Consider the following 12,723-nt stretch of genomic DNA (forward strand, 5'->3'; position numbering starts at 1 on the left):
TACATCGAAGGAAGTTGGTTTGCCACCATCATCCCCTTCCCCCCCCCCCCCCCCCCCCCCCATCCCACCCACACACACAGCGAATAGGCACATGCGCACAGCAACAGTACTCCCTCCGCGCCAATCTGCGCTGCTCACTCCCACAGACACACACGATAGATAGTCAGATCAAACAAAGCAAAACCAGAAAAAGCTCGAAAATATAACAACTGTTTTGAGAGAGTAAATACGGAGTTTAATGAAAACATAATAACGTGCACAAGAAAACACCCAGGTGACAATTAAGTTTCTTTTTATAGCCAAGCTAATTGATTGAATGGAAGCATATCTGTTAACCAAGCAATTCAAGTGAAAATACAACCCTCGGACACACATTCCTAAAAGAGCCGTGAATAAACAAAAAGCGTAACTCGCGAGCAAATATTCGAGTGCTCCAGAAAGATTTGCTTACATTGCTTTGGTGAAAACATGTTGTTGGACTTAACACACCAAGGCCTTCTTAAAATACATTTGTGTAAAGAAAAAGGTGAGGTGGAAGGTATAGAAACTTCATTCGGTTTTGAGAAATATACCTCTGTTGCCTTAGCCAAGGCTGACAAAACAGTGGCATGTTATTCTGAGTTATAAACAGTACATGCAAAACCGCTTCTATACCATTATGTTAAATAGGCTTCGATTTTATTACAAACGGTTTTTCTTCCAAACGTATCAAAAGTAGCCTGGACAAACCTGAACGGCAGGTCTAATAACAACCTTTTCTAAACCAGTACTGTATCTGGACATTGAGTGTGTTCATTTACGTGATCAAGCTTTGGTTACCGGTTGAAGGCACTTGAAAGACAACGAGTACAAAATTCCTGTTGCCACGATCCAGTGGGGAGAGAGAAATCAATGGACAGTTTTACAACATAAACTCTACAAATGCACCACTGGATTAAACTGACTCCCTTTTGCCTCAACTTTGGGTTTTTCTTCACTTTAGGTAGGTTGAGAGAAGGATATTTCTTCTTTCCTTAAAAAGTGGTCTTTTTTTTAATAACTAGTAGTCTACATTACGCTGATTATACTCTGAAGAATCTGCATTGATTTCTCCCTGGCACAAAATTTGCTCTAAATAATGGAATTATTGAATAGCAATGACACTCACTCCCCCGCCCCAAGAAAAAGCTTAATAACCGTAAAAATGCATCTGCTGAATTGGGTACTTTCATATGATTGGTATCTACCGCTTTACGACATGGTAAGGTGGTGCAGCATTGAATCCCCCCACCCCCCCACACACACACACACACACACACACACAGGCACATTTTACTCCTCTGTGTGCACTTACCCAAACAGTCTCCCTTTAGTAGTAGTTCAGCACACCTGACGTGCAACAAGTTTTAGGCACGAAAGTGGTTCTGTGCCACAGTGAGAACCTCGGGAATCATGATCAAGTCTAAGCAGGTGGTTGAGTCATGACGGGTTTTGTGCGTTGTAAATGGCAGGAAAACCACAAACACGCAGGATCCCACAAACCCAGAAAAAACAAATCCATCAACCCAACCCCCACCCGCACCCTCGTCCTTCCTGCCCCCGCTGTCTGCAATAGAAAAAAGGACACCCCCAATAAAGTGTTTGTTTCAAAACCAACCCAGAATCTTTTTATCGCAGGGCTTGGCTGGCACGCTAAAGGTAACAGAGTTAGGTTGTTTTAAAACTCCGCTCTATGGTGTCTTACTCTCGTGCAATTTATTTTAAATCACGCCCTCTGTCTTTGCTTTTTATGAACTAAGCCGAGATATTACAGTCAACACCACAATCGGTGTCATTTGATTACACATTTCTATTACCTCTGTTATGTGCTTTGTGGGATGTTCACAGGATATTCAGATGTAAGTTTGCTGCTTGACTTACCCTTTGACCCCCCCCAATTCAAGCCCAATGTTGTTGCTCCCTTTTCCTTCACTTAATAATAATCCTTGCATTTGATGTAGCGCTTTTCACGTCTTCTAGACGTCCCAAAGCGCTTCACAGAATATACTGTCAAGTGAATTGACTGTATAGTTGTGGGCGAACACGGCAGCCAATAAGTCAAGAGTCCCTGACGGGGAATTCTGTGGGTTGGTGGCAGGTTGGCGAGGCTGAGTGCGAGCCGATCCTCACTCCAAAGCACTTGGGACTAGACGACAGGGCAGTTCTGTGAGCCGTTAAGTTAGTGCCTGCTTTAACGGTTCGGAGTTGCTATTAACGAATTCCCACTGGGAGCAGCTACTTTTTCCACCTAATCTTATCCATATGCTAATTCGACATTAAGATGGCTGATTAATTAGCAGACCAAATGTACCCTGAATATTTCACAAACTCACGGACATCCCATCCATCTCCTCCCCCAAACTATCGCCCGTTGCACAAACAAGTCAAAAACGGCCAACCTTTCAGTCACTATTGGAAACTGTGTAAATTCCATTCCATTCCGTTCAGACACAGCCACTCCTACTCACGCAGCTGTTGAGCTTTGAATGTAGAATTTAAACATTTAGTGGGTGGCGGATGAGTTAGAATTAAACAAGTTCAGTTAAACCACACGATTACCCTTTACAGATCTGCCGAGCCAACATCCAAGGCAACGGTTCACGGATAAGCATAAGGAAAATACCTGAAAATCCCTAGTACGTGTACACAAAATTACATACCGGGTTGACTATCACACTTCCACGCATCACTTAACGTCGGTTTTAGCATCAGTTTTGCGATACAGCTACGTGCCTTCCGCAATTTTCTGGCTATATTTAGGACCTTTACAACCGAGTTGCAATCCGACCAAATAAAGAATAGTGAATTGTTCCTCCCAAACCCCATCACTGACCCTTCACCCCATCGGGTTACTGGATTCAAAGTGGATAGAAAAAAGTGAACAAAGTTCTTGGTGGGGGGAAAGCCAATCAGCCCGATCTCCCATTTATGTACCATACCATCTCACTGAATTGGGACTTTGAAATTATATAATATTAATAAAGGTCGGATTGAAGGCTGCTCCTGAATTCTGCAGGGATGCACTGACACTGACACAATCCTGTCTGATTCGGCATCTACACTTCCCGTAACCTCATGGATCAAGATTTCGTAATGGATGCAGGGATGGCTTTCACTGTATGAAACTGTACCACTCTAATCTGTGCTTCTTCTCCACCGCAAAAATGCACAACAAAAGCCCCAAGTAAAAGCAGCCTTCCAACCCAACAAGGTTCTCCGTTCTGGTGACTGTGATTCCCACCACTACTATTGCAAAATTGCCTATTTCAACAAATCCTAATGAGTTTTTATTCACACACACACACACACACCGACGCACACCCACACACCTCAGCAGAGATATGCTTAAAGGTTTCTCTAAATTAACTTTTAATACAACCCAGCAGCCCTAGAAATAACCATGACAGAGTAAAGATGAACAGCTCTTCTAAGTTATTCAACAATGTCGGGTTTTCATTGTTTCCTCACCGACCTAACACTTTATAATCATTAATACGCAACTTGCTGTTTTCTGGACCAATGTAGGAATCCATTTAACATTGCAGTCACCTAAATTTCTCATAGTTATGCAAGTTCTTTCAAAAATCTGTTGACTAATGGTCCCATAACAGGAATCTGCCAGCATTAATATAAAAAAACACTATTCCTTTCACTAACCACTGTAAAATTATATCAGATTTATTCTCCCATAATTCTCCCACTGGCCCACACTTCTCTAGACAACTGCATGACCCTTTAACATGCTTAGATTCAGGAAAAATATTCAAAGAAGCAAAAATAACTGATCCGTTTCCGAATCCACTATCTAAAGGTTAGGTTATAAAGTATACATTCAACACCATTTTATACAGATCAGATTCATATTGAAAAGTGAATGTTGTCGTCAATAATTTAGTACAATCACACTATCTGAACATCTAACAGAATTCCTTGTTTTTTTTTGGAAGGTTAGGATTATTTGCAGAATTTTTTTTTAATAAAACTTGGGTCATATTGGTGAAGAGATCTCAGTTTAAACAAATGTTTCTCAACACATCAATAGATAATTCAAGATGGGTATTCAAATGAATCCAACGTACTAATCTTACAATATTCACTAACCTCTAGTATCCACTTATAATGATCTGAATGGAGCAAAAATATATATCTCACACTAATTCATTTGCCCCTCGAATCCCAATGAATTTCGCTATGGCCTAAACATCATTTGCAAAACAAAAAATCAAAGCATCAATTTTCTTTTCCACGCTTTCCCCGTTCTTTTCTCTTCACTCTTGGTCCTCATCGACATGTTTAGATGTTCACTGCATGAGCATGCTTCTTGCACAGTAGTTTTTCTTTCTTTGAGAAGAAGGTTTGACCCTCCAAGTTAACACAACATACCTGGAAGAAGAGCACACTCATTAAAGGTCATGAAATCCCCATTTAACAGTGCATCTATTTACAGCGTACAGTTTAAACGACCCAGTCAGATCACAATGGTAAATTACTAATGGTTCCCGAGGACAAACCTGGTGATAAGAATGGTGTAGGTGCAAAAAAACGAAGAACGACACTTCGGCTAACATACCTTACATAATATTTTAGTACTTTCACCTCTCAGAAACCTTTATATAATGTGAAGCGCTTTGAGATGTTTCTATGACATGATTGGGTGCTATATCAAATGCAAGGACGATTATTATTGTATTAATAAAGTATTAAGTGTATTTTCGCATTTGTTTGATTTACCGTTTGAACAATACAACTGTAGCAAAACAGTATATTTGATGATAATAATAATCCTGGCATTTGATAAAGCGCTTTTCTTGTCTTCGAGACGTCTCAAAGCGCTTCACAGAATAGACTGTAAAGTGAATTGACTGTATATTTGTGGGCGAAATGCGGCAGCCAATTGTGCACAGCAATGTCCCACAAACAGTCGTGGATCGAAGTGACCACTTTATTATTGTTTTTTTTTCTTGAGGGATTTATTTTCAGGCGCGTGGAGTAAGGAAACTTGCCCAAGGTTTTGCTCTGCTGGGAATCAAACCCAGGTCTTTGGCTTTGCGAGGCAAGTTCTCTAACCCCTGAGCTACAGGACTCCACAATGATGATGGGATGGAAGACGTGAAATTCAAGGGAGAAAAATTGGGCGAACAGTATTACAGTACGTAACACTCGATTGTAAGAAAATAGCATAAGATAGAGAATTAAGCGCTCCGAAATGCTGCTACCCATGAAGAGTGCTATATAAATGCAAGCTGCAATGTCCTACCAACAGCCATGCAGTGAATGACTCGTTTTATCTGGGGAATTGGTACCCAGGATACCAGGAGAAACTCCCTTTTCTTGGAAGCATCAGGGTCTTTGAACAGTATCTGGACAACCAGCCATTACACCACCTTAGCCCATGCATCAAAATTCAACTCACGGCCACTGTATGTGTCTGTTCTCTTTTTATTATTATTATTATTATTATTATTATCCTTTTTAAAAAAAAAGGAAATGCAATTTAATCATGTTAAACATGTGAAATAAAATGCACAGTTCTGATAAAAAGTGAACTAAATATTATCCGATCCAAGCTTTATCCAAAATGTTAAACAAATCCTCCTAATTAATGTAGCAGTTTGAGAGGAAACTTTGAAAGGCTGAAGCGAAGCAGAAACAAACAGTTAACAATAAAATTCGGACTCACCACAACAACCAACGCAATCTTACATTTATACAGCGTCTTACGTGTCAAGGGGACATTCCGATGTGCTTGTGATAATAATCTACGACTTGCGATTCAAATGAACTCACGATAATAACCCAATGTGTGTCGCCAGGGACGGGGGGGAAAGAGAAGGGAGGGGAATGGGGTTAAGCCATTCGGGCACCGTTCAAAGTGAAGGAAGGATCTAACCTCTGAATTTATCTGTGAAAATTGCACTGCAAGATTGTATTGCTTACCGTACGTACACAGGCTACTCACATCCCACTACAATCAACCCACTCATCCCGGGCCTTCGAAATGAACCATCTTTTGGAAAAAAAACGTAAGCGCAGAGGAATTACAAGTCCGAGCAAATGCATTCATTTCAATGCGGGGACTGTGTGTCTGAGGCCTCGGAAGTAACCGGTGTCAACTCTCTGAGGTCTGCTGCAGTATTATAATAATAATAATAATAATCCTTGCATTTGATATAGCGCTTTTCACGTCGGGAGGACGTCCCAAAGCGCTTCACAGAACACACTGTAAAGTGAATTGACTGTATATTTGTGGGCGAACGCGGCAGCCAATTGCGCACAGCAATGTCCCACAAACAGTCGTAGATTGAAGATGACCAATTTATTATTGTTTTTGGTTTTGGAGGGATTATTATTAGGCTCTGTGTGGAGTAAGGAAACTTGCCCAAGGTTTCGCCCTCTGCCTGGAATTGAACTCAGGTTCAATTACCAAGCGATCGAGGCCAAGCTCTGGGTACAGGTTGAGCAGTGCCTGTGCCAGAAGGAGTTAAGACAGATATAGGGCCTCTCCCTGCAACAATCTCAGGAACAGTCAGACCACAGGTTTTTTTTCGCAGGGCACAGCACATCAGTGTTTGCAAGCTCATCTCCCGCACAAAGTCAGCAGTGACGTTTTACTCACAGCGCAGACAAAGCAGGTGTCGTGCCAAGTGTATCCCAAGGCTTGAAGGAATTTATCTCCGGCTTCAATAGGGAAGTCACAGCCGTGGCAACTGGTGCCAAATAAATTATAATAATCTGTAGGGGGGGGATGGGGGGGGGAAACAAAAAGAAAAGGATCAGTTCCATTGCCGATGCGCGCTATAAAGCTTCAGGTCTTTTAACAAGTGTCAGCACGTGACGGCAGACACACGCGTGGAGCCAAATGTTGAGATCGTAGCCGTTCGTGCAAACTATTGTCTCAGTAATAGTTCAGCGAATACAACTACTGACGAAGTCGCCTCCTTGACTTTCAAACTAATCTTCTCCACTTATTGTTAAAACACACACGCGTGCACACACACACACACACGCGCACACACACACGCGCACGCGCGCACAGACGCACGCACACACGCGCACACTTGCTGGAAAGGATTATGAGTAAATGACGAACACTGTACATCAGCTGTATATCATGCGTGCGCTGTGTTGATGCATTGGTTCTGAGGGAATGTCAATCTGCTGCGCCGCCACGCTTTGACGCTGCCTGTGAGCGGGGGGTTCCCTGTCGGCCCTCGGCCGGCTTCCTGCAACGCCCTGTGGCCTCCACGTCGCGCGGGGGGGGTTAGGGAGTGCCTTGAAAAGCTTGTGCCTTTGTACGCGGTGAGGAGAGGCAATCCGACTGGCACGAACCATGAAAGATCACCCACGATCTTTATCCTGTAGGAAACGGCCGGCCACCTGCGCTCGCGCACGCGTGCGTGTGTGTGCGCACGCGCTGACGCCATCGTTCGCGTGATCGGTGACAGCACGGTACGGAAGCGCCGACCGACGATCGCACTCCATTGTAGCAAAGGTTGGTGTGTGTGTGTGTTTGTGCTTGTGTGTAGTGTGGGTGCATTTGGTGTGGGCGCTCCGCAACAGATTTTCTGCAGCAAAGCAAGCCGCAAAAGAGGGGGCATCACCTCTCTCGCAGTAAGGTTCTCCATCCTCCATGTGGAAGACATTGTTGCGGATGGGTTGAGAACAAGCCACACACACAAAGCAACTGACGTGCCAGGTCTGCTTCAGGGCATTGATAATTTCCTATGCGGGGGAGGGGGGGGGGGAAAAAAAAAACACAACTGATTATACTTAGGCCATTCGCGTCACGAGAAGGGAAAAAAAAACGACAGTCAGCTTCTTATCTAAAAGATTGCCATAGTTCAGAGGACAGGAACAAGAATAACAGCAGCAAAGAATGAGCATGAAAGAGAGATAAAGAGAGAGAAGATAGGTTTGAGGAACATGGAACAGGAAAAGGCCATTCAGTCCCTCGACCCCGTTCTGCCATTCTATCAGATCAGGGCTGACCTGTACCTCAACCCCGAATTACATTCCTTTGCCTCATATCCCCTTGATACTAACAAAAATCCATTGACCTCTGCCTTGAAAACTTCAAATCGATCTGGAATTATAAATGTGTAACCATCAGACTGCGCTTCCTCAAAAAAAAACACACGGATTTCTTGAAAAGTTTCTGCGATTGAAACATTACCCAAAACAGATGAGTTTGTTCCACAAAAGAAATCTGCGCTTTTTAGGTAACAAATGATTTATTCGTCGGCCTACTTAAACTGTTAAGCCTTTACATTAACGCTACTTTTTTTTTCTCTCTCTCTCTCTCTCTCTCTCTCTCCTCAATCCCTTTCTTTACAGCGTCTTTCAGACCTCATTTGGCCCCAAACTCAGTTAACCACCGCAAGGGTAAACAGTCTTCAAGTTCTCTTCCCTATAAAGTGGGTAAGTCAATCTGATTGCGTGAATCACGGCAGCCACTTGACGCTTATAAAAGTGTCCGATATTCTCCGATGAAGCAATTCCTCAAATTTTACATTCCTTGCATTTGCTATAGCGCCCTTCACACGGGGGAGTGTCACAGAGCTCCCGGCAGAGGGTCAGACTTTACACTGAAGCTTTACACCGCACTTTACAGTAAAAACTGTGGAGAGCGCAGACGTTTCGAGGTGATAAGTCGCTGGATCAAATGTAAAGCTCATTATTGTTATATTCCAGGGATGACCTGGTTACTTACCCCTAAGACCTTCCTTTGGCAACGGGCACATTCGGGGGCAAAGAACTGCCCGTAGCATTTCTCACAGTACACAGAGCCCTTCTCTTCCACAAAGCCAGTCTCAGCAAGAGTATGGCTACAGTAGGCACACGTAAACTCCTCTGGATGCCAGGATCGCCCCATGGCCACAAGAAATGGACCTCTGTCGAAATGGAAATACAAAACCAAAATTGACTTCGCCGAGACCTTAAAAGTGAAAATGTTCCACCAAGTGCGGGAGCTCTTCGGAAACAAAAAGAAATAAAGGATGGTAGACTTTGTTTTGAGCAAGAGGAGGAAACAATCTTAAAGACAGAAGGATTAGGTAAAAGAATATATCGGATGCTTTTGGGAAAATTTTGAGGAACGGGTGTCTTTATTTGCAGGATCTCGCTCCTTCAGTTTCAATTTCACTTGAGCAAACGGGTTCGTTGAGAAGTCTTCCGAACGTCAGCCAATGTTTTATCAGGAAATATCAATGAACCACCAGCGATGTGTTGCACCCATAGGGTGCCTGGAAAGAACAGCGAATCACGATGCCCTTGTTTTTTTTTATATAAATGATGTTTAAATTGGCTCTATCAATAAAAACACAGTTTACAAGAACAGAATCCTATTGGGAGCCTGAAACTGAAATTCTGCTTAAACACGAAGATGTCAGAAGATAAGTCTGATCAGTGTGTAAATAAGTTCAGAGACTGTAAAGAGGCTAGCGGCAACGGATGAGAAAAGTGGGGCACTGTATCGAACAAGGATCGTGTCGAAATGGAGAGCGCAGCGGAAAAATCTGTGCAGGAGCCATCATCTGCTTAAGGTGCAACAGGACTGAGTCGAATTCTCTAGATAGCAGGAAAAGCCTCAGGCGCGGCTATGTAGCTGGATACCTTGTCCTTCCTTATTCACACTAACATGGAAACCCTGACCTAACCTGATACACCTGCAACCCTCTGTGTAGGCATCTATTAACATCAATGGCCTTTCAGGTCATCACAGAGCCAACAAAGCAAGTCCTCGTGTAGGACAAACTGCTCCTCACATTGTGCCAGTAGAGCAATTTAGCGGATTCATTAGCGGAATATTGATACTACAGAGAAAACCCGGTCTGTGCCAGGTCGGATCAACTTTCCACTCCTCTATGTCCGCTGCAATTCCATTCGGAGAAGGCTCTCAGTAACAAGAGCACACAGACGTTGTTGACGGAGGGACAGAGTAGCTGAGTGAGCAGGAATTTAATAAATGCCAGAAGACGACAAGGTGCACACTCCTGCAATCCCCCTTTCTGCAATAATATATTTGTGAACATATGAATTAGCGTGGATGCTCACACAAGCTAGTAGACGTAGGCAGTCTGCCTTGGAATTAGAACAGGTGTAAACTGAAGTGCTATTCGATCCTTCTCCGCTGACTCAGATGAATGGCAGCAGAAAGGGCATGAACTGTAATTATGCTGAAACCGCCTCATTGGATCTGCCTGCTCCACTTTCAGTCATGGGCGGCATATTATATTTATTCGTCTACGGAGAAGACTAGGCTTTGATCATCCCACGGCCCGTTGTGCCATCGCTCAAATCGATAGCAACGATTCCGTTGTTCGGTAAATTGCGTTGTTATTAATGGAGCGGACTCAAAAATCGTTTGTGAAAAAAGCAAGAGGACCACGATTCGCTGTTCTTTTCAAGGGTTTTGTAGGGTTTCTCAGGTTCGCCTCGTGAATTTCTTTTCTACAGTGTTTAAAGTAGTGTTTCAAACTCCCAGTTCTGTGTCGAGTAATGCCATGAGATCTATCTGTAACGCCCACCTAAACAGGCAGAACGGGTGCTGGGATTCGTGTCTCATGTGAAGGATGACACCTCCAACAATGCAGCACAACCCCCAGCGCTGCGATGAAGTGTCAGCCTTGTTCCATGCGGGGCTCAAACCCACCTTCTGACTCAAAACTACTATAGGATGCGCCGAGACAATGGAACAAGAGGCCATGGGTTTGGAATTGCAAAGTGTCATTTCAGGACAGACACCGGCAAGTTTTTTCTTAAAGGGTATTTAACAACGGGAACAGTTTGCCAGGAAAGGTGGCAGCGGCCGGGACACTGATTTAAAAGGCAGCTGATGCCGTGATGGGTGGAGGGGCGTTTGAGAGAGAGGAAATTGGATGGGCCGAAGGGCCTTCTTCATCCAAACCAACCTTGTGAAGAGTGCTACCAGCTGAGATAGCTTGACGCATTACGACAACAACGACTTGCATTTATATATAGCGCCCTCCACGCGGCGTAGCGTCTCAGAGCGCTTAACGGTGGCGGGGCCTGACTCTGAGCCGGTGGGGGAGTTGGGGGGGGTGTGGGGTTGACCGTAAGTACGGTCGAAAAGCAAGTTTTTCAGGCGGGATTTGATAAAGGGGAGAGAGGGGTCAGGGCGGAGGGTTTGAGGGAGAGCGTTCCACACGATGGCGGTTAATGGGAGCGCGGATAATAAGATCCACCAGCGTGTGAGTTCTTCATTCTCTCACCTGATGATCATGTTACAGTGGGCACACATCGGGGTTCTGCGACCAGCTGGAATGTGCTCAGCCATCTGGACCAGTGAGTCATCGTCCTGCGGTTTGCTTGCTGGGACAGCGGGGGTCTTCAGGCTGGGTCCCTGGCCAGGCTGGTTGGCAGGAGGCACGTGGGCAACAGGTGGCACCGTCTTAGGGAAATTGTTTGCTGCAAAAACGAAGGGCAAAAAAAAAAACCCCAAAGTTAATATATTTAGTTACGAAAAAAAATACCCCGAACAAACGGGTTTAAGCAAAAATCAAGTTGAGGAAAGCCGAGATCACATCGCCTGCATCTCCAAAGATTTACCTGGAAGCCTGAATAAAAAAAAAATGATCCTACATTGAACGTTCAGGGTCCCTCATCAACGATGGAAACCAAATCCCCCCAAAAAAGGACCATCTCAATTCATTTTCAGTTGATTGAGCATCAGACGCAAAGTAGAGCCTCTCTCTCTACATTTGTCAAGCAATACACAACAATTCAACCTTCTGAGTCACCAACGTGATCTTTCTGTTACTGACACCAGTCCCACTTGAGCTCTCTGCGGAAAGCTAGATTGGGGGAAGATTGTGCTGCAGACCCAGGACGACTTGAGACTGGATCAAGTCTGATAAACTTCTTCCCCTCCGCGACACTTAATTTATCCAGAGACTTTCGTACCATCAGCTGTGTTTGTTTTAGGATCACCCTTAGAGGTGAAAGTGATGGTATTTTTTTTAACCCCCTCCCCACCCCACACCTTTCCGTCCAGTCTCTTGCATATGAAGTAGGATTGCTGTACGCCGTGCTGTGATGCACTTCTTCCAAATAATGCATTTGCGTGTCAAATGGCCACGTCGGGAGGCTGATGTACGGTTTAGTGAGGTAAGCAGAGGGATAAACAAGCCGTCGGGAATCAGAAATATTATTGCTTCAAGTATTATTTTTAGTTCAGTCAGAACTGCTCGTGCAATCGTTAGTCCGTATTGGAAAGATTTGTGGACACAAGAAGCCTAATCCGAATCAGCTAAGTTGTAGAGTTTATGTCTAAGCCTGACGTATTTTACAGGGGGTGTTGGTATAACGTTGTAAATTGTTATGAGAAAATGACAGTGTAAATGGGTTCAGAAGTTAGACGTGTGTATTACAGCTCCAGCTCTTGTTACTTGTTGACATAACGGCCATGCATTGTTTTAGTTAGAATCAGCTCATGGGTAATGTACCCAGGGATGGGCCCAGCTTGTTAAAAACCAGCCTGAAAACAACCGTCAGTTGGATGAGGATATGTAGATTCGCACGGACCATCCTGATCGTTTAAAAGAAAGAGGGCAGTGAAAAAAAGAGGTCGAGCTAAGCTATACTTTGTTTCGTCAGAATTGGTCATCTGAGTGTTCAGCTCGAATCAGTGAGAGCGCGAGACTACTTTCTGCTCCTGCGGGCTGGCAGAACTTCTCTAGCCGAGGC

General features: G+C 44.1%; 1 protein-coding gene across 7 annotated transcripts in view; it reads right to left on the reverse strand.

Moving 5' to 3' along the window:
* Positions 1-212: 212 nt before the first annotated feature.
* LOC103184491 (PDZ and LIM domain protein 5) overlaps positions 213-12,723 on the reverse strand; it is a 142,325-nt gene continuing 129,814 nt past the window's right edge. For all 7 annotated transcript variants that reach the window (XM_042336462.1, XM_042336486.1, XM_042336474.1 and 4 more), the window contains 5 exons: positions 11,250-11,445; positions 8,729-8,909; positions 7,620-7,740; positions 6,635-6,750; positions 213-4,401 (listed from right to left, as the gene is read on the reverse strand). In XM_042336462.1, the coding sequence (XP_042192396.1) occupies positions 4,312-4,401; positions 6,635-6,750; positions 7,620-7,740; positions 8,729-8,909; positions 11,250-11,445 (704 nt within the window). In that variant the 3' untranslated portion in view covers positions 213-4,311. The remainder of the gene's footprint in view (positions 4,402-6,634; positions 6,751-7,619; positions 7,741-8,728; positions 8,910-11,249; positions 11,446-12,723) is intronic.

This window comes from Callorhinchus milii, unplaced genomic scaffold (assembly GCF_018977255.1).
Source record: "Callorhinchus milii isolate IMCB2004 unplaced genomic scaffold, IMCB_Cmil_1.0 Scaffold1, whole genome shotgun sequence".
NCBI lineage: Eukaryota > Metazoa > Chordata > Chondrichthyes > Chimaeriformes > Callorhinchidae > Callorhinchus > Callorhinchus milii.